This window comes from Clinocottus analis, unplaced genomic scaffold (genome assembly GCF_023055335.1).
Source record: "Clinocottus analis isolate CAN_PGR_092001 unplaced genomic scaffold, fCliAna1.0.p SCAF_15, whole genome shotgun sequence".
Classification (NCBI taxonomy): domain Eukaryota; kingdom Metazoa; phylum Chordata; class Actinopteri; order Perciformes; family Cottidae; genus Clinocottus; species Clinocottus analis.
This window is the reverse complement of record NW_027175876.1, coordinates 10006754-10027227: the sequence shown is the minus strand read 5'-3', so window position 1 is coordinate 10027227 and position 20474 is coordinate 10006754. Positions and strand designations below refer to the sequence as shown.

Sequence of the window (20474 nt, the reverse complement as noted above, 5' to 3'; positions counted from 1 at the left end):
TTCCACCATAAGGCCTCTTTGATTTGAGGAATAATTTGAAGCCATAAGGATATGCAGCTAGGTCACATACTGCCATAAATAAACAGACAGACAAGGTAACCAGCATAACCGCCAACATAAAGCTGAAATAACTGATGAACTGAGAGGCAGATGGAACGATCGTCTGAGTGACAGGCAGTCAAACCGTTCAGAGTGAAGATGACACCCAGTGATCTGAAGCCTTATTACAGACCATGAATTAGGTGTGTGCATGTGTGTGTGTCTATTTGCACATGCAATTTTGTTTGAGCATTTGTCGCTGTCTATGTTGGATAATGTGATAAGCAAGTGACAGCGGAGATGAAAGGTGTCTCCAGTCTAGGCGTGCCACGTATTGAATATGTGCATGTATTTGTGTGTGCGTGTGAGTGCGTGTGCATGTGTATGTGTATTTGAGAGCTGTCCCAGCAAGCTATTGATGAGAGGCGTGCATGTGGGATATACGACCAACCTGTCACACTGAGGATGCGAGGTGTGAAATATATGCCTTCCACAGTATGTGTGTACGTAGGGGAGTGTGTGTGTGTGTGTGTGTGTGTGTGTGTGTGTGTGTGTGTGTGTGTGTGTGTGTGTGTCAATATATGATATTTACACCTATAAACATCCAATGATTGTATATTTTGTTGTCCTTTTTTTATTTTGTTTGGTTTAATAGTGTGTTACTGTATGTGCTTGCATCATGCCTGTCAACAACAAGGCAGGAGCGAGGAGATGGCATCCACACACACACACTTTATTTTTAGACAACATAAAATGTATGCATCAGTCCATCTATCCATCTATGTGTGACGCTGCGCAGAGATCCCTAATAACTAATAACACACTGACAAACATGTAGTGGTTGTCACACACACACATGCATAGACTCTCAATATAACACATCCAGTAGGTTTTTAATTTGCATTGGAAAAATTAAGTTGAAACTCTAAAATCTAAATCATATCCTGGTGGGATTCAGAACCATTGATAGCAGTTGTTTTCTTATTAGGTTGACTAAGTAAAGCAGAACATCAATAGTCACTGGATGGTAGGCTGACCGCCTTACAGACTACAGACATCCCACAAGCTCAGTTTTCAAACAGATATTTTTTATTTTTCTAAATGCTTTAACTAATTGTATGTTGTAGGATGTGCATGTTTTTTTTAATCAGTTCATCAATGTTCCGTGTAAACTTTTTTCTTTGTGAATTAAACTAAAATGGGACATATCGTGCCTTATTTTGAGGTTAATATGTATTTGGGGTTTCTACTAAAACATGTTTTTTGGCCCTAATGTTAAAAAACACAATGTTTTTCTTACGCTGTCTGAAACTCCCTTTTAGTGCCTGTCTCTTCAAGACTAAATAAAATGGCCTGAGAGAAAGAAACCTCTGCCGGGGCTAGTTGTCAAGTCGTCGGTGGACATGGAGGTGTTGTTTTCTAATGTGCCTGCATGTGACATAAGAAGGGTAGCCAAATCTGAATAGTTTGAATCACACATGTTCTAATCTTGGCAACCCACAAAAAATTGACTTGATTGCCTCACAGTTTGTGGGTTGGTCGGTACTCCTCATACCCAAATGTATGTTCACAAGTAATGAAAAAGTGAGTTATACGTCCCCTTTAAACAACTGCTGGAAGTGCATCGACAGAAAAGTTAAATAAATAAACTCCAGAAATCCTCTTTAACATCCTGTGGGAGGACCAAGTGAAAGCTTGTATTTGTGAGACTGAACACTGTACCTTGCAGCTACACTTTCCAGTTCGATCCGCGCAGGCGCACACTTCTCTCTCCTGGTCGCAGGTCTGGCTGTCCGATCCTGCGACGTTACACTCGCACTGGGTGCACTGTGGGAAACGTGAATGCAGACAAGGCCAAGCTTCTGTTATCAACAATATAACACGCTGAGAGAGGAGCTACCAGAGTGTGTCCGAGTTTCATGCTTCACCAAAACCATTAAACTTCACTCCAAAATAAAAATGTGGCATCATTCCATGTCAGTCCCATGTCAGTCGAAACATCACTGAAGTTCAGACAAACGCCAAACACAGACTTATTCAGTTATTGTCCCCATTTGACTGAAGCTCAAGATTTCCACATCAGTGTAAAACATTGTATTATTCATTATTTAACTTTTAATAAAGCTGCACAATAAAGTAAGCACTAAATATGACACTTAATTGTGATTGTATTAATGAACCTTTTAAAGTCAAATTAAAGAAAGCTGCCTTCAAACTAAAACTTGAGTGGAGGTTTGACTAACATGGAGTCTTTTTAAGTTGATCTGTTCTCTTCAGAATCTGTTTTGAGATGTGCACATGCATGTAGCAAATATCTGACAATTTATGATTTGTATAGCATGTTATTCATCTGTTCAATTTAAGTTGTGAAGGAAGTGTAAGTTGCAGTTCTGCAGAAAAGTTTGGCTCTGGTGTAAAGATGACTTCAGGGCGAAATAAAACCAGTAGTGTGAGGACATTATTAGGCTTCATCAATCAGGCATGGAACACATCCATTTATCAAGGCTTTTTATGCTCATTAAATCCATAATAACAGCACTGTCATGTCTAATTTCTCTCTATTGTCCTTGTCGGGTCCCACAGACAATCAACCCCCAATGACTGAATCCCCTCAGAGAGTCACTCCTGTGATAACAGTCATATTAGCAGTGCTAATATCATTCAGATCATTCACCTGAGGAAAGTCTCTGTATCCAATTTGACATTCGTTGCATTTCTCTCCTCTGAAGGAGTCGCGACACATGCAGCAGCCTGTGTTGACGTTACACTGCTGGGTCACTGAGCCGATCACACTGCAACCACACGCCTACAAACACAAGCACAAGGAGAGAGACAGAGATTATTTATGTTGCTCTTATACATCTTAATAACTGAAACTGAGCTTTGTTCAGACATCAACAGAAACCTTTTTTTTCTTCATCAAGTACAATGCAAACATTCTTCTTGTTTCCTTAGTGTCGACGCGGTTAAACCCAAGGAGTTTCCAAGACGTAAAACTGAGTATTGTCATATCAGTGTAAAGTTTTATTTGACTTATATGAGGTAAAATATTAAACATGAGGAGGTACATGTACAGTATGCATAACTGGAGTCCTTGTCACACTAACCTGCAGTGGTAACATATCATTCTTACTAAGAACAATCGCTGAGCAACATTGGCTCGTATTAAAATTACAAAGTGTAAAACACATAACAGATAAACAAAGTGTATCTGTTATGTGCTACACACAAAACTGACGTTGACTTTCAGAGACATTTGATTTATTGCTGTACGATATGGCTTTTCATCAAGTGTTAAAAATGATTTTGCTGTTTCATTCTGATGAATTGTTGTTTGTTCCTGATGTTGTTCCTTTCTGCTTTGCTGTGTTCTACTTTGTCTTTTGCACCTTTATGTTTGTTTGGTACCAAGATCCGCTGTGTCCCTCTTTGTTGTCCTGAACGCTTCTGGATCAATCTGCTGTTAAACTGGGACTTACAGTGTGTTCATGTTCAAGCCTCTAATTGCTAATGTACGATTGCCACTTCCTTTAGTTTACTGTTTTTGCTGCCTGGCGGCCCTTTGCTGTGATCGTTTTGTATCAGAACAATCACTTCTCAATCCCTTTGAACAAAGTTCTGTTACAAAACAGAGAGGCAGAGGAAATGGGAATGATAGAGCAGGGAATACAGACAGAATGTTGTGTAAACAAGCACTGTGATAATAAGAGTAGGATATATATATATATATATATATATATATATATATATATATATATATATATATATATATATATCCCTTCAGTGGGTTTGCTAGTGTAAGCCGCTCCATGTGTAACGACACAAACTGTAGGTTACACTAAACACACAAAACCAACTGCTGTTTGTAAATCCAGTTTCCATCCTACCTTGCATCCAGTTACGATATCATGGCCCCAGTGGTTGGGAGCACAGTAGTCGCACCTCTCACCAATAGTGTTTGGAGGACAGATACACTGTCCTGTGTGAGTGTCACAGTTATTCCCCACGTGACTGCACTGACAGGCTGGAAGACAGGACAGAACGTTTCCTTTAAGACAAATCAATGGTTTACAAGCTGATTGCAATTTATTTTTCAGTGACTCATTTGTTTTAGTTCACAACAACAACACAGTTGTGGGGGCTTTTTTGTTTCAACTTTAACCAAAAGTAAAAGGGAAAAGGGAAAGGTGAATGCAAATGTCTATTTATTGAGCCACCAAATAACTTACTGATTCATTGCCATTACACAGGAAACACAATTGTCAATACCTACCTCTTTCTAGCTCAGTACACATTAAATGTAAATGTGAAGTCATCTCGACAGGATGGTTGCATTATTTTTTTGATATTTCAATCAACTGAAATAGAATTGAATGGCTCCTGATTCATTCATGTAGAATGCTAATGAAAGAAAGGTATCATCATCGAGTCATTTTCTGTAAATTAATTTATGAAAACCACATGCACATAGCCGGCATCATATTTGCATTCTAGCAGTAAATTACCTGGACACTAAACACAAGCCAACATATTATTTCTGTAACCTAACCGCTGCCCTGTGGTAATGATTTTAATATAAATCAAAGCAAATCATTCTTATCTTGTTTTTCGGATGCATGACCTATTATTGTTATACTTAGCTGTCAATAGTGGTTGGCATCAATAATAAATTGCATAAGGAGATATGTGGGAAGAGATATCCATAGTCCTACTTTGGGTGCGTGGTTGGGCAGTTTGCTGCACCTGCTGCTTGCGACGTCAAGTTTTTAGGACATAGAATTGTATCATTTGCAGGTATTCCCTTACAATAATTGATATTTAAAAAATATTTTTGAAATGACGTAACACACCCTCAGGGAATGATAATGAAATCCTTTAGCTCTGGCAACAAACAGCCAATAGCAAATTGCTTTTTAGATGTACACTTTTTCTACTGATTTCCTTTAAAAAAATGTTTTCCCCGAAATGATGCAGTGGGTCAGAGCTGGAGATGAAGTTACACTTTAAAGTGAGCTTGTGTAACTTTTGCACAACAGCTGCCACTGTCATCTTCAAATACAGACAAACTGTCGTACACAGATTTTTGCTTTGTTAGCACATTTGCAGAAATAAATACATCTTTACTTCCAACACATCCAAGACCAGCATGCTGCTCGTTTGAGACAGAGACATGCTGGACAATTTGGGAAAACCTTGACCTATAATTTAAGGTGTGAGTACAGCCATGTGTGTTGGTGTTACATCCAAACTGATTTAACTTTGGATAATAAAAGTGTGTGAATTGAATTAGTTGGAACCTCTGTAGTTTTACTTCAAGCCAGGATAATTTAAATATAATTATCAGTTGTTTTGCTTGTTCACCATCCAAGATTCATAAGAAATATTTTAGCTCTGTAAATAATTGGTCATCTTTGTTATTCTGTGTGTTGTTTATATCTGCAGCTAGTTTATCCTGGCAACATTTCCACTGTCTTTCTATTTACATTTATGAAACACAGTATTGTCAAAATATAAATGATCATCATTGGCAATGAAATCATGAGTTTTTTTTTAAAATAATTTCTGCAAGTCTGACTTTTAAAAGACAGAAAGTGTGAGATTTATGCAGGAAACTGATGACAAGTTACTCGCTGTGCAGCATAGATACTTATGTACATGTGAAACTGGAAGAGGGAAAAAAAAAGCCTGCATGACAAAGTAAGGTATTTATGAATACAAAGCAGCGCTCATTTCTCTAAAGCCAGCGGCTAACATTCATAACATTTTTTGTCACATTTTTCTCTGATGTTTTGTGTGAGTGATTTTAGCTTTGGCCTGCTCGTGGGCAAAATAATCACCATGGCGTGAAGGACTTCACATGCATTTCTGAAATAACATAATACCTTCTTTTTTTTTATAGAATTGCACTGCAGACAATTTGTGTAAACTTTATATTAAAAAGAAAGAAGAGCAGAACAGCAGTTTGTGTGATGTTATATTACTTTCATTACAAATGACAGTATAAACACAGGACACATCTAAATACTTTCTCAGTGTTTCCAGTGGATTGAGCTCTACCTGTACTTTTGGTATATCCAAGTTAATCAACTTTTTAAAGAAGCACTCCCCTTTCCATGTCATGGTATATGCTTACGTGCGCATCCACCCTCCTGGAAGTTGAAGAATCCTCGGCCGCACCGGTCACATTTGGGTCCGCTGACGCCCGGCTGACACCGACACTGACCGGCTTCATCACAGTCAAACGACTTGGAACCAAATGAGTTGCAGTGACACGGGGCACACACTCCACCTGTGCTGATGCCGTGGGTCTGGGACTGGAGGAACACAGAAAAAGACAAAGAGGTTGTAAATTGGAGTTGAGAATAGGTCGTAAATTTAAGGTGAGACAAGTTGCAGACACACTCAAGCATTTTAGAGACTAGGGGGTTAGGATGACATGAGATGCAATACTTGTCTTGGGATTAAATGAAAAACAGGAAGGGAAAATAAGAGAATAAAGATTTTCGAGGTAACTATTCTGCGATAAGGAGAGAACATGAAAGATGTCTGGACTGAAATAGTATTTATTTCAATTTGCTTTCAACTTAAAAATGCATTAGGGCTTTGAAAGATGTCTGACAAAGCTTCCTGGTTGCTGCTAAGAAAAAACACACCGTCATGCTTGTTGGTTTATCTCTGCCCATTAAGCTACATCTTCTGAAATATTGCCAGATTTTGAAAAAAAAGTTTTTCTAAGTTAAATAAAAAACGGTTTTAAAATGCAGAATGTGGAAACATCATGAACATGATTTAGATTATTTACAACACAAATTCAGCAACAACAAACACTGAGTTGCTTAAAGAGGTGATATTTTATAATCACTTCTCACTGGCACTATCTCAAAATATGTTAATAATTGCTGATTTTGTTTACAGATGCATTAGTGCCTCCATTCAGCCAAGTCTTCAAAAGGAAATATCTTTCACAGAAAAAACATTGAAAATACTGTGTAAATAACACACCTCCCTTTCCATGCAATGTTTAAAAAACAATCAAATCCAAAAACACAAGTTTAATCCTTGACACACATGTACAATTTGTTTGAAACCTTTTGTTCAGCAACACAAATATCTGACACTTCTGCATAGCAAGTAAACACACCCATGCTGCTTTAAACACACCGTGCAGTGTGCGTTACCCCTGTCTTAGGCCTGTATGCCCCCCTGGGACAACCCCCCGAGCGGGAAGACCCCCCCCATCGCTGCTGAGCGACTTGGATGGGGACCCGCTCCACCGGCCGCCGGGTCTCCCGCCTCTCGTAACCTTGGCGACGCAGGTCACAGTGTTGGCCCACAAAGCCGGGGCGACAGATGCAGCGGCCCTCGATGTCACAGCGCTGAGACATAGAGCCGTGAGGGCTGCAGCGACAGGGAATACAATCCTGACGCTCAGCATCCCACCAGCAGTTAGGCTGGACCAATCACAACGCAGAGGAGTGGAGGAGGACCAATGAGAGTGAGAGAGCAAGACACATACAAATAACATACTTAAAGAACAAGCGAAGAACGCAAAAGAAGAAAAAGTAAAGATGAAAGGAGATTCAAATTATTATTTGGCATCATCATACTCATTGTATTAGTATAAGAATTACAGTTATGTTAATAACAAAGAAATCAACAACTTACACCAAAAAAAAAACACTTGACTACGGATGACCTTCATACTACCAAAAATATCAGTTTGCATTTTAACAATAATTTTTGGTGTAAAACGATTAGTAATAATAAGAATGATGCGTCTTCTTTGTCCTAAAGAAACATGGGGTACACGTGTGGCTTTGCCTATCACAACTATCTGACAGCAGACAGTGAGGAAAATGTAATATAGTTGTAATATACATTGCATATTGAATTTTGGAGGATTCTGATGAGTAACAAGGACTCAAATGGTCTCTTTATTCCCATAATTTCTTAAATCACCTTATTAATAGTATGAACTACAAATAGAAGGAACATAAACCCGCGGTCGACCCACCCGGTAGCACATTTCTGGTTTTCTAAAAAAACACATCTGATGTAAAGAAATAAAAGTAAATTATGTGTAGTACCAATACAAATGGGGACAAAATAGATGTAATTGGAGACCACAGGTGGTTCAGCTTGTACAGATTGCTATTGCAAGATTACAGCAAGAAAAGCGGGTAGAATTACTGCTATGAGAGGAATGAATGAAAAGTCCACACAGGAATGGCGCCAACACAAATTAGCAATATCTGTAAAGTTTATTGGCGTCTGTCAAAATACTTACGATGCACTCGTCACACTGTCGTCCAACCACATTTTTTCTGCACTGGCACCGTCCAGTCTCCTTATTGCAGACCTCAGACACAGAGCCATTAGTATGGCACTGACAGGCTGCAGGAGAGGAGAGGAAAGGAGAGAGCATAGTTTATCAATTATAATTTTTTTAATGGCATTTTCTACATGAGTACATATAATGACACATAATAACACAGGTTAGTGAGTGAATTAACTTCACACTATTCGACTGGATAAACTCCGATCCTGCTTAAGGTCTTTTTAAGGATTAGCTGTCGATATGCATTTTAATATCCTTCTGAATGCAGTTTAGAGAAAATCATCTCTTCCCCAAATAGATCCGTCTAGGAGCTGATTCAGTTTTGCCAGAAGTTTGAGCCTTAATGGAAACGCAAAGCTGCAACCAAGGACAGTAACATATTTTTATTTATTTGAGAATGTAGATTTGCCCTTTTTGCTGTGGAGAAACACCAGTGTCCAGTATGTGAAGGTGTGCAGGAAAAAGAAGCAAGTCCTCCTTCCAGAAGAAGCCACAATTACCATGATTGAGTGAACCTCTTCATCACCTTCTAATGAAAATGAATTTCATGAGAAACTGACAACAGTAGAGAACATAAAAGATTAACTAAATACTGCTTCAGGCTTTGAAATCCATCTGTGAGTCTGAAAATGCCTCGTGACTGCTGCTCAGGAAAATGAAACACCGGACCCAGACACTCACACATAAGCCCCAATATGCCAAGACAATTTCAACACATCTTTTGAAATGTTGTCAGATAAAAAAAATGTACTTACATTTAAAAGAAAAGGTACAATTCAGCTGAAATAACGTGAAATAAACCTGCTTTCTGAACACAGAGTGTGGCTACCACATGTACATTATGAGTTGTCTAAAAATAATTTTTGACACTAAGCAACAACAATGATCTAGACATTATCCAGATATTTAGGTCCTAAATGTTTTCCGATGTGTAAATCCAGACTTTGATTAAGAACTTTCAACATTTCAAAGCAGTTTAGGACCCCAACATCACCTTGGCCCTGCTGATGCCCCTCCTCTCTACCGCGGACATGGACTGTGGTTATTTAGATTGTGGTCCATGCCTACTGCTCTTTATATGAATCATTTCTGTCATATTCATGTAAGGTGCTGTAACTCTGTTACGTTGTTAATTCTGGTCACATGACAGCTATTGCATCTGTCCATCCGGGGAGAGAGATCCTCCTCTGTTCTTCCCATTTTTCCCTGTTTAAGGGGTTTTACTATTTTTATTTGGGGAGTTTTTCCTGATCCGATGTGAGGTCCCGGGACAGTGATGTTATGTGTACAGATTGTAAAACCCTCCGAGGCAAATCTTGAATTTTTTAATTTGGGGGTATAAAATATATATTTGTATGAAAAGACCACGGTACACAAGAATAACACTAACTGAACCAGTCTTCTTAAACATCAAATCAAAGCAGTTATTTTTTTCATTCTCTTCAGAAATCGCATCGAGATCCTCATCTCAGCCTCTTGTCCTTTTTCTCTGGCATTAAATTTATAGCCTCTGTCATGTGTGTGCAGTTTTTATGCTTCCTGAATGGGTTATTTACAGAAATATCAATACCCATTCCCACGTACGACCTTTCACATATATTTCTTCCTCTCAATCTGAGATACCGCAACTTTATTAAACTTGTTTAAATCCTACGGGAAAAGGGTGAAAAAAGACACTCCCACACACGCCAATCAGACCCTTAGATATACAATTAAAAGTGTGAACATCACAGCGCCCATCTGGTGGACGGTCTGTCAGAAGCACACATGCGTACACACAAGCTGCATATGAAATACACACATAAAAGAACACATGCACCTTACTCTAAAAATGTGTAGCACACATCACATTGCATAGACACGTGGATACTCGTCGCCTGTTTTTACCTCCTAACTCTACCGTCAGATGTAAAAGAGACAGAAGGACAGACCTGAGTGTGGGATGGGAAAGTAAGAGGGAGCGAGGGGTACAACAGATGTCCACACACACGATCACACACAAATATGCAGAAACACACACACCATAATGCATACATGGATGTCTACTTCACACACGGATGCAGAGGCCTGCATGCTCCGCCCCCGCACCTACTACAAACACACACACACACACACACACACGTCTGATTAAACATGCAAGAAAACATGCAAATATATGTCCGTCCGTCTCTGTTTTCTCACACACACACAACCACACCCACACACACACACACACACAGTCTCACAGCCCTCTAGCTTCACCCTTTGGGGACCATCTGGACTCCGTTCTGTCAGTCGTTACAATGCAAGCCTTGTTGTGGGATAATATGTTGCTTTTTGTTATGTGTGTATTTTTTTAATCTTTTCAGTGCTGGTCTTGATGGCGAAGATGATAATTTGTGGCAACCTGAAATGCGTTTTGTTCTGTTACTAAACAATCCATGATTAGTGTTGGAGAGAAGTCCAGCTATAGGGAGACAGAAAATTGAGTCAAATCAACATCAAAGAGGGAAATGAGATGAGATTTGGTGTTTAATTCAATTCAGTGTATTTTATATAGTCTAAAATCACAAATACAAGATTTGCCTCGGAGGGCTTTACAATCTGTATACATGACATCCCTGTCCCAGAACCTCACATCGGATCAGGAAAAACTCCCTCAAATACAGATAGTAAAAACCCTTTAACAGGGAAAAAAGGGAAGAAACCTGAGGGAGAGCAAGAGAGGAATATCCCTCTCCTAGGATGGACAGAAGCAATAGATGTCATGTGACCGTGTTCAGAGGCCTTGTGTTGCCACAGTATGAAGGTACATTTGAGAGGTTGTAGACTTGATCAGTATCATCTGTATTGGCCATGTGTGTGTGCACAGACATGAAATTTGAGACTCATTTGAGACTCATCACCGTTCCTGATGAGGCCGATGATGGTGATGAATGAAGTCTGCGAACAGAACCCTTGCATATGTCCCTGGGGAGTCAAGGTGTTGCAGCATATGGTGCAGTCCCATATTGACTGCATCATCCACCGACCTGTTTGCACGGTAGGCAAACTCCAGGGGGTTCAGCAGGGGCCCTGTGGTGTCCTTCTGAAGGGTCAACTCCATTTCATGAATACAGACGACAGGGTGAGTCTATTAAAAGTGTTTTTGAGTGAGGGCTGCATGATTACTTCAATACTGTGACGTCTGCACATCCATTTTCTTTAATATAAAAGCAGATTCCGCCTCCCCTTATTTTCCCCGACAGAGCTGTTACTCGGTCCATGTGGAGAAGTTGGAAGCCCGGCAGATGGAGTGCGCTGTCCGGGATATGCGCACCAAGCCGGGTTTGTGTAAAGCACAGGGCGGCAGATCTGCTAAAGTCTGCTTGTTTTGTTTAAAAGCAGCCGTTCATCAACAGAGAGTGTAGGAGGTTGTTTGATGATGGGGCAGTTTGAAACCATTCAGGTTGCCAGTCAGTTGGTGATTGTCCACTAAGGACAACCACCAACTGACTGGTTACCTGAATGTCTTCTCCTGCAAGTTTGAAAAAGGGGGTGGTCTCCTGCAGTTTGTGAGTACTTCCAAACTGACGAGGAAGCGTTGGTTGAAAACTTGTTTTCCAGCTTTTTAAGTGTTTTTTCAGTGGTTTTCAACTCCTTATACATTTTCCCCAAAAAAGAAGTGATGAGAAAAAAAGTGAGTTTCCTCACACTGAACTTTCTGTGAAATGTCTGCAATGACAAGGAAAGTGGAATTGTTCATCCAAGATCATAAAGTATGTTTGTAAAGCATAAAGTGTGTTCATAAAAAGATAATTATGTACTGTGAAAATACAGGTTGTAACTGTTACTTACACACACAGCGAGCTGCTCGGAGCGTGGATGTGCTCTGTGACGTCACGTGAGACGCACGTGTCGAGCTCCGCCCTTCACCGTGATTCGCGGATTCGTGTGTCCGTCTACCCTTTGTGTGAAACTAACCAATGAACACTCAGGAAATCACTGAGGCCCCTCCCCACATCTTCCGCTTCATAAAAACACTGCAGCGCCGGCTTTCAGTCAGAGAGAAGACTGAAAATGGCGAAGATAAAGTTAACTGTTCTCGCTAAACTTTCAGCGACATGGGAAAGTGGCGATGAGGACGAGGCAGGCTCGTCAGAACCGGAAGAGTTTGACGCTTACGATGACGAAGAATATGTAAATAACAGCGATCCATCACAAGAAGGGTAAGTGTGTTTACAAATACGTTGTTTTTGCTTTAGCACATCTAGCTAACGCACGTGAGTGAGTGAGAGCGTCCATTTACTTAGTAGTTTTTGTATTTGTATTGTATTAAGTATTTGTTATAAATGGATGTTGGCACATTAATGTTCAGGTATGTTTAATGGATGTTCATAAGAAATGGAACATGTAGGGACCATGGGGGGGATTCAGGTGGGAGGGGGGAGGAGACAAATGGCGGGCCCGAGGAGTAAGTGTTTACATTTAAGAGCAGTTTGTTCTCAAGTCTTATGTGTATTTAAAAAACACGACAATAGTAATAACCAGTGGTAATTTATTCTGTGCTGCTCTGCCTGCCACCAGTTTACCACAAGCCCGGCCAGTAACGAGGTCCTGTGCCCCCAGAGGACAAGCACCACAGCCACCAGTGCCCCCATCACCACAAGCCCAGCCAGCAAAGAGGACCCGTGCCCCCCGAGGACAACCACCTCAGCAGCCATCAGGGCCTGCATCACCAGAAGAGCCGCCATCACCAGAAGAGCCGCCATCACCCCCATCACCAGAAATTCCACGAGCAAAGACGTCCCGTACCCCCCGAGCACAACCACCTCCCCAACAGCCACCTTCGCTACCTTCGCTGTCCTGGAAGACAGACAAAGACCCGGACACTGTTCCCTATGTCTCACGGTTTGTACCATCTAGGCCACCAGGACCACAGCTCGACGCAAACTCCACAGCTACACCTCTTGACCTCTTCAAACTGTTCTTCTCTGTAAAAACAATACAGACACTGTGTTGTAACACAAACAAGCAGGCTGCTAAACAAACGGCAAACGGAAAAAAGTTCAAGTGGACAGACGAAGACGTACGGTGTTTTTACAAGTACATTGGGTTGGTTCTGTATGCGGCCATGGTAAAACTAGACTGCATTTCACATTACTGGAGGCAGAATCACCTTTTCACCCTGCCTCTTCCAGCACAGATCATGTCACACAACAGATACTGAACAATATCTTGGAACCTTCATCTTAGCGACCCCGACGAGGATGTCCATACGAGGATGTCCATAATGACAGGAAAAGAGAGGCTCCATTAGATGGATCCGCGATGGCCCCATTGTCTATGTGAAATGGCTGGACCTGACGGAGCTAACTGTCTGCTCCACAATTCACAAAGCACACTCTGGTGAAACTGTGCAGAGGAGGATGAAGCAAGATGGCACCTGGACAAAGATATCGATCCCCTGTCCCACACCAGTTGTAGAGTACAATGAGCACATGAGTGGAGTTGATCAGTCAGACCAGCTCATTCAGTATTACTCTGCACAACACAAAGCCATGCACTGGTACAGAAGTCTTTTTTTAAATCATTTTCTAGATATTGCCACGACCAAGAGCTACATTCTCCACAAGGAACTCTGTCTGGCCCAGCGAACAACACCCATGACACACGGAGCTTTCATTGAGGAGCTGACTGCTGAGCTCTGTGGCAAGCCGCTCCTCACCGCTCCTACCCAGGCACCTGAAGGTCATTTTCCTGTGATTATCGCTGAAGTAACAGCATCCAGAATGAAAGCCACCACGGGTTGCAAGGGGTGTGAATATTGACAAAGCCAAGGCATGAGAAAGGACACACCGTGGAAGTGCAGGGAGTGTGATGTTTCCCTCTGCCTGCCGCCGGACAGAAACTGTTTTGCAGCATGGCATGCCGAGTTGTAAAAACTCAAACAATATTGTAAATAGTTTTTTTTCTGTTTTCTTTTTCTATATAGTACATATTTAGTTTGAAGAAGAAAAAAAACAGTTCTTGAAAAACTGACACATTTTTGATGCATATTAAATATTTTGTTTGAAAACAAACTTATGTTTATTTGTCATTTGCACACATCCTATGGAGCTTGATCTGTAGTATAAAGTCATTGCTCTGTCACTCTTAACATTTCATGAAGTAGAGTGACAGACAACACTTCTTCTCATAACAATATTTTAACATTTAGTTTTGGACATTTAATTACATTGATTAACTATTTTATTCATAGATTCTAGCCAGTACTTTTGTGAACCAATTTCAAGCACCAAAACAGTTCATCTACATTAGTAACGGTATCTAACTTTTTTTTTAGCTTTAGGGCCAAATTCCCTTTACAGTGGCTTATGACAATTATATAGAGAGCTGATATTGTTCTGCGAATGTGACCGCTGAAGAGTTGAGACTGGTGAAGTTAGAAATGTGAGGTTTCTCACTGTTCCCCTGTGAGTTTATTCTACTGCATGACGTGTCCGTGAAACATTTATTTAAGAATCACACAGAAAACATTATTGAATTACAATATATCTATGTTGCACCAGTTATTAAACAAATGTGTGAGAGTGCAACTCAGACATCTTTAAAACCACTTAAAACTGCTTTGTGGTGAAGTTCCTTTCAAAGTCAAACCATTTTCAACCCCCGGCTGAATTAAAGTAAACCGCTATTAGACAGAAACACAAAATGGCTGCAGCAAAAATGCCCACAAATGGGAACTTGTGACATCAAAAGAAAAAGTAAAGGATTTTACAGTCTAATAATGCACAAGGGACTCAGCATGAACTCTCCTGCTCCACTCAATAAAATTCATTAAGACTGGGAGCGATAGGGAGAGCGAGGCAGACAGAAGGAGAGACGGATAGACGGGCAGAAGCACACAGAGCGAGAGAGTTGTGTTTTAATAATTCCTGGTGGTCATTCGTACACGATCAATAACAACCCTCCAAGACACGAGCAGCCGATCAGCGCTGGAGGAGAGCAATAGATCAGGCTGATTAATCAATAACCATTTAGCTGGGTGGAGAGGGGAAACAACTCCAGAACAATGAACTATCAAATACACATTAATACCCCCCATCAGGCGGTCTACCTGCGTGTGTGCATGTCTGAGGGTTGTATTCGTCTGTTGCCTGTGTGTCTCTCTGTTAATCTGTCTTTCTGCCTGTCTCGCTGCCAGTGCCACCGTTTTCATCAACAGCACAGGTTTAAATGATGATCTTCACAAACAGAAGCCATCTGTACGTCTGTATTCGCTGCCATCGCTCTCTCCTCTCTTGTTTAGTCTCTCTTTTGTTGTTTATTTTTTTACAGGTATAGTTTTTTTAATTATTCTCACTCTTAAACACAGCTGGTATTCAGTGGGCCGCTCCGACATCACACCTCCTACTAGCACAGCTGCTTGCTGATGCAGTCTGACACACACACACACACACACACACTTCACACACTTCACACACTCCAGATGGCATATCGACTCAGTGTTTTAGTAAAAGGATTAAAAGGTATCATTTAGCTAAAATTGAGTTTCATAGAGGAAATACTCTTGTTCACTTTACCACCCCTGCTGAGAGTGCTGTATTGGCTTTTACCTTTAAAGTTACAATGTTTAGGATTGTTTTGTTAATCTGATTTTAGCATCACTTGTTCATAAAACATCTCAAGACAAATCAATGAATATGTTAGTTTGACCCAATTCCTTCTCAGTGGGCCAGGGAAGGTGACGTGTGTTCTTTAACACGAGTCGCCGAAGTTACACAACAACTTATGAATATGGGCTTTACAGTTAGGATATTGATAATGTGTAATGTCTGATGTGTCCTATAATTACCTTAAATAACATGACAGTGATATCCAAACTGTAATTTTTGGAATATACAATAAAACAAATTATAAAACATCATACTGGTTACTTGACTGTTTTTTTTTAATGTTTTTTTTTAAATGTTTTTAATTGTTTTTAAATCATGTTTCTCTTGAATTATGTTTTGATTACTTTAATCTTTTTATGTGAAGCACTTTGAATCGCTTTGTTATTGGAATGTGCTCGACAAATAAACTTGCCTTGCCTTACTGGGCTTTAAAGCGAGCCTATGTGGCGTTCACTGACCAGCTGTCTGGACACAAGGGGCAATTACAGAGTCAGGCTAAATGCAGTGAAACAATGGCACAAGCAGCAAAGAGTAAAAAGTCAGTAAAGTAACTAACTAATGAGAGCTTTATGTAATAAAAGCGGCCAACCTTTCGTTATTAGCCACCATTAGCTGCTGGTCAGACCAAACCAACTACGGTTGGAGCAGCAAACTCTTTTGATTATATTGAATTAAGCATTATTACTTATGAGGCCAACTTTAAATTTGTTCAAGAATGATTGTGCTGTTTTTTTTTATTTTTATTATCAGGCGCTACATAGTGCTGCTTTAAAATGTACCACACTATTATCCAACTCAAAGTATTTTATTCCTCACATTTACATTTTAACCTTTAACAGTGACTCAAACGACAGCGCCGCGTCAAAGCGAGCGATCAATGTACGACACGATGCTTGTTGTTACTCACGCTGGCAGTTTTTCGCGATGATGGCATCTCCATAATAACCGTCAGCGCAACTCTCGCAAGACCCGCTGCCGTAACCTTGGCGACAGCGCAGACACCGGCCCGTGATTGGATCGCAGCTGCCGGGTGTGGATAGGTCCAGGTTTCCATGGCATTCACAGGGCTGGCAGGAGCCTCCTGGCACCGCGGGCTGGCCGTAGTACCCGTTGGTACATCTAGGGGGCAGCGGAGAGACACAGGAACAGTGTGACGATGCCGTTTCATTTTGAACGCGTGTAGCTGTCAATAAAAAGAGGATATTGGGAATATGTTGATGGTTTTTGTATTTATTTTGTCTCACAAATTGGAAAAACATATCAACACAGACAGCTGCGTGCTGTATAAAGGTCTCTGCCTTTGTGGCCTAGTGGTCGCATCAAATGCTCACACTCCAGGCAAAAGGCCGGAATCAGATTTTTTTTTTTGTGACATTAAGAAAAGCACAAATCACATGGAATCTGATATTCTGATTTGGGCCACTTGCATATGTGATCCTAAATCAGATACAGGTCAGATTTGTTTGCAATGTGACTCTTATACGGAATAGTCACGTAGAAACTCATGCCACTTTTATGCCACTCTAGATCGATTCTTCAGGATTATGCGCTGGCGTGAGTCACTTGGTGAATATATAAACAAGGAAGAGGGACATTGAGGCGTAAGACTTCGTCAGCATTTGAAGCCGCAGGACCGTGACCAGTTTACACTACAATCTGAAGTCGGTCAAAATAAAAAAAGAATAATGTGAACAGTATGCAGTGTGAACATATACAAAAATACATGAATCTGCCACATTAAGAATGACTGGGCTTGAACTGTTACTGCACAAACCTTCCTCCAAGTTTCTCCTTTTCATACAAACAAAAACTTGGGCAGTCAGTATAATCTGAAAACGCTACAATCCCGTACAATTCAATACCCAGATCCTTTAAAGCCCCTCAACAACTGATCACCGTCCCATCTGGTGTGCTTTCAAGTCATAGCAAGAAGATTCTTTTATAATACTGCATCAGGTCTTCTTGAAAGACTGGATAGTTCAGTCATATCTATTGAAAATACAGTTTTGCTCTGCTTTCAAAAGGCAAATAATACTTTAAAATGCAATTTTCAGCTTTAAAGTCTGCAAGAGAAATACTCAGTGGCTCAGTTTATCTTTTTTTTAAAAATCTAACAACTTTATCATTTTCAGCAGGTAAATATTATCATAATATAGTTTGACTATGTTTGCAGCTTGTGTGACAATAAAATACTGATCTCCAAACACAAGATCACTAATTACAGCAGGTCCCATCCCACAAGAGCTGGCAACCAATATCCAATCACAAAATAAACAAGCAATAAAGCTCATCGAGCGGAGTCCACGGGAATCATCAGCGTTGTTACGGGTGTGCCTTTGACCAGCGAGACTGCTCAGCTCAAAGCTGTCTTGTTCATATGAAACACGCACACAAACCCCCCCCCCCCCACACACACACACACACACACACACACACACACACACATTAACCCAAAGATATACACACACAGAGCTGCAGGGCAACAGAGCATAGCCAAACATCAACAAATATGAAATGAAGGTTGAGAAAAATAAGCTTTAAAAAAGATAGAGATTTAATGTCTTCGGGCAGTTCGTTCTAAAACAGTTTATTTGAGCATGTCCAGGTTTTTCTCAGAAAAATATTTCCTGAACTGTTTGAACCTGCAGCAAGAAACATCTGAACACCCTTCCTGCTAATGTAATGCAATGCTACACATGTCTTAAACTCGCCTGTTACTACTACTCCTTTTGTATCTTTAGAAATGTATATTATTCTGTTTTTGGTGAAAGGAAAACATGATTTGGATTTATTTTGTTTATACTTTAATTCTTTCATGTTCTTTTCAATTCTTTGTTTAGTGAAAAGAAAGAAATCCTCTTGATTGCTCTCATTTCTAGAACCACAATTTATAATTATTCTTTGCACCCTCGAGCAAGGACAGGGACACTCATACATGTGTGAACGGTTACGCCATTCCAAGAACTGTCATTTCTGCTTTTCATCCTCTTTTGATTGATTAATAATTTGAGGAAGTCTGGATGCTGCGAAATACATTAACCTGAAAGTGCTGCGCCGTGTCAAGAGCCACTGAAACCAAATAAAACAGGACTAAGCTGAAATAAAGCTCTACAGGGTAAAACGGGAATTGAGATGAAAGAGGAGAGAGAGTGAAGAGAGGAGAGGAGGCAGAGGGGGAAAGGTCTTCACATTGAAAATAGAATTGAATTTAGAGGGAAAGAAAGGAGAGAGAGAGAGAGAGAGAGAGAGAGAGAGAGAGAGAGAGAGAGAGAGAGAGAGAGAGAGAGAGAGAGAGAGAGAGAAAAAGAGAGAGTCGAGAGCAGCCAGCCATTATTACCACTGACCCTCCCTGGTACTCAATAGAACTGGCTTATTAGCTTTGTGTGTGTGTGTGTGTGTGTGTGTGTGTGTGTGTGTGTGTGTGTGTGTGTGTGAGTGTGTGTGTGTGGGTGTGGGTGTGTGTGCGTGTATACTAGTGTGTGTAGCGCCACAAGTACTTTCCTCTTGACAAGTGGAGAGTCATACTGGCAGCAATCTCCCTTTGTGATCGGCGTGTGTGTTTGCATTTAGTTTTAAATGCAAGAATCATTAACTTTTATTTTTATTCTATTCTGTTACATACTCTGTGTGTGTGTGTGTGTGTGTGTGTGTGTGTGTGTGTGTGTGTGTGTGTGTGTGTGGTCACTTAGGCTTGAAGAGGAAGTGGAGGTATTTTTAGTTGAGAGTCTTGGATATCTGAAGGAGATATATTGGGGGTCAGACACCTGGTCGAAGCCTTCAGAGTGTACAGGAAACGGACGGTGAGCACAACCGGTAGAGTTACAGGAGGGAAGAGAGGGGTTGAGATCCTAAAAGTTGTCTTCTTTTATTTTTAGTGTTATTAATGGGGAGTTGGTGCCGGGGGAATACAGGCGCTGCTCCTCCCTTGTACATTTCTTTTTTAAATAACTTTCAAAGCATTTTTAGATCAACTTGCTCTCTCTGAGTGCGACTGTATATTTCCTTTTTCTGTATATTTGTATGCAAAAATTGGGGCAGGCTGTTTTTAGGAGGTATAATGGGACTTTCATATAAATAAACATCTTGAAGTTACTTTGCAATTTACTTTTAAATGTATGTGCATTACAGCAGGGAAATAAGATCAAATAATGTCTTGTTTTTGTTTCAGTATGAACAACTTTTACAATCTCCAATAGTCCTGCTGCCACTTGAGGCTGCCAAAGCACAGCGTTCTGTCGTGCAGGTTTGAATCCCAAAACATTTAAAGTACAATCGTGACTTGCTGCATTCAGTCAGTTCGTGGAGCTTTGGAAGTACCAATTATTTTCTCATAAAAGAGACATTTAAAATGTGTGTCTCCCTTTCTCTCGATAGTGAAGTCCTTGAAGTAATAAAGTCGAAGAGTTTCATTTAAATAATGTCTGTTAAGTCACTATCTATGGCCGAACCAGGGAACACAA

General features: G+C 40.5%; 2 protein-coding genes across 3 annotated transcripts in view; one reads left to right on the top strand and one right to left on the bottom strand.

Annotated features, from left to right (window-relative positions):
• lama2 (laminin, alpha 2) overlaps window positions 1-20474 on the bottom strand; it is a 165875-nt gene that overhangs the window by 64537 nt on the left and 80864 nt on the right. For both annotated transcript variants that reach the window (XM_068577698.1, XM_068577700.1), the window contains exons 21-26: window positions 16922-17133; window positions 8327-8433; window positions 6173-6353; window positions 3927-4063; window positions 2714-2845; window positions 1762-1866 (exon numbers count right to left, since the gene is read on the bottom strand). In XM_068577698.1, coding sequence (XP_068433799.1) covers window positions 1762-1866; window positions 2714-2845; window positions 3927-4063; window positions 6173-6353; window positions 8327-8433; window positions 16922-17133 — 874 coding nt within the window. The remainder of the gene's footprint in view (window positions 1-1761; window positions 1867-2713; window positions 2846-3926; window positions 4064-6172; window positions 6354-8326; window positions 8434-16921; window positions 17134-20474) is intronic.
• LOC137786060 (uncharacterized) lies at window positions 12416-14418 on the top strand. The gene is made up of 2 exons (XM_068577701.1): window positions 12416-12564; window positions 12923-14418. The coding sequence occupies exons 1-2, from the start codon at window positions 12416-12418 to the stop codon at window positions 13563-13565; spliced, it is 792 nt and encodes a 263-aa protein (XP_068433802.1). The 3' UTR covers window positions 13566-14418.

Excerpts from the sequence above, each read along its gene's own strand:
- LOC137786060 (XM_068577701.1), top strand. The coding sequence starts at position 12,416 with ATGGCGAAGATAAAGTTAACTGTTCTCGCTAAACTTTCAGCGACATGG. Across the intron at positions 12,565-12,922 it reads AGCGATCCATCACAAGAAGG|TTTACCACAAGCCCGGCCAG; the intron begins GTAAGTGTGTTT and ends GCCTGCCACCAG.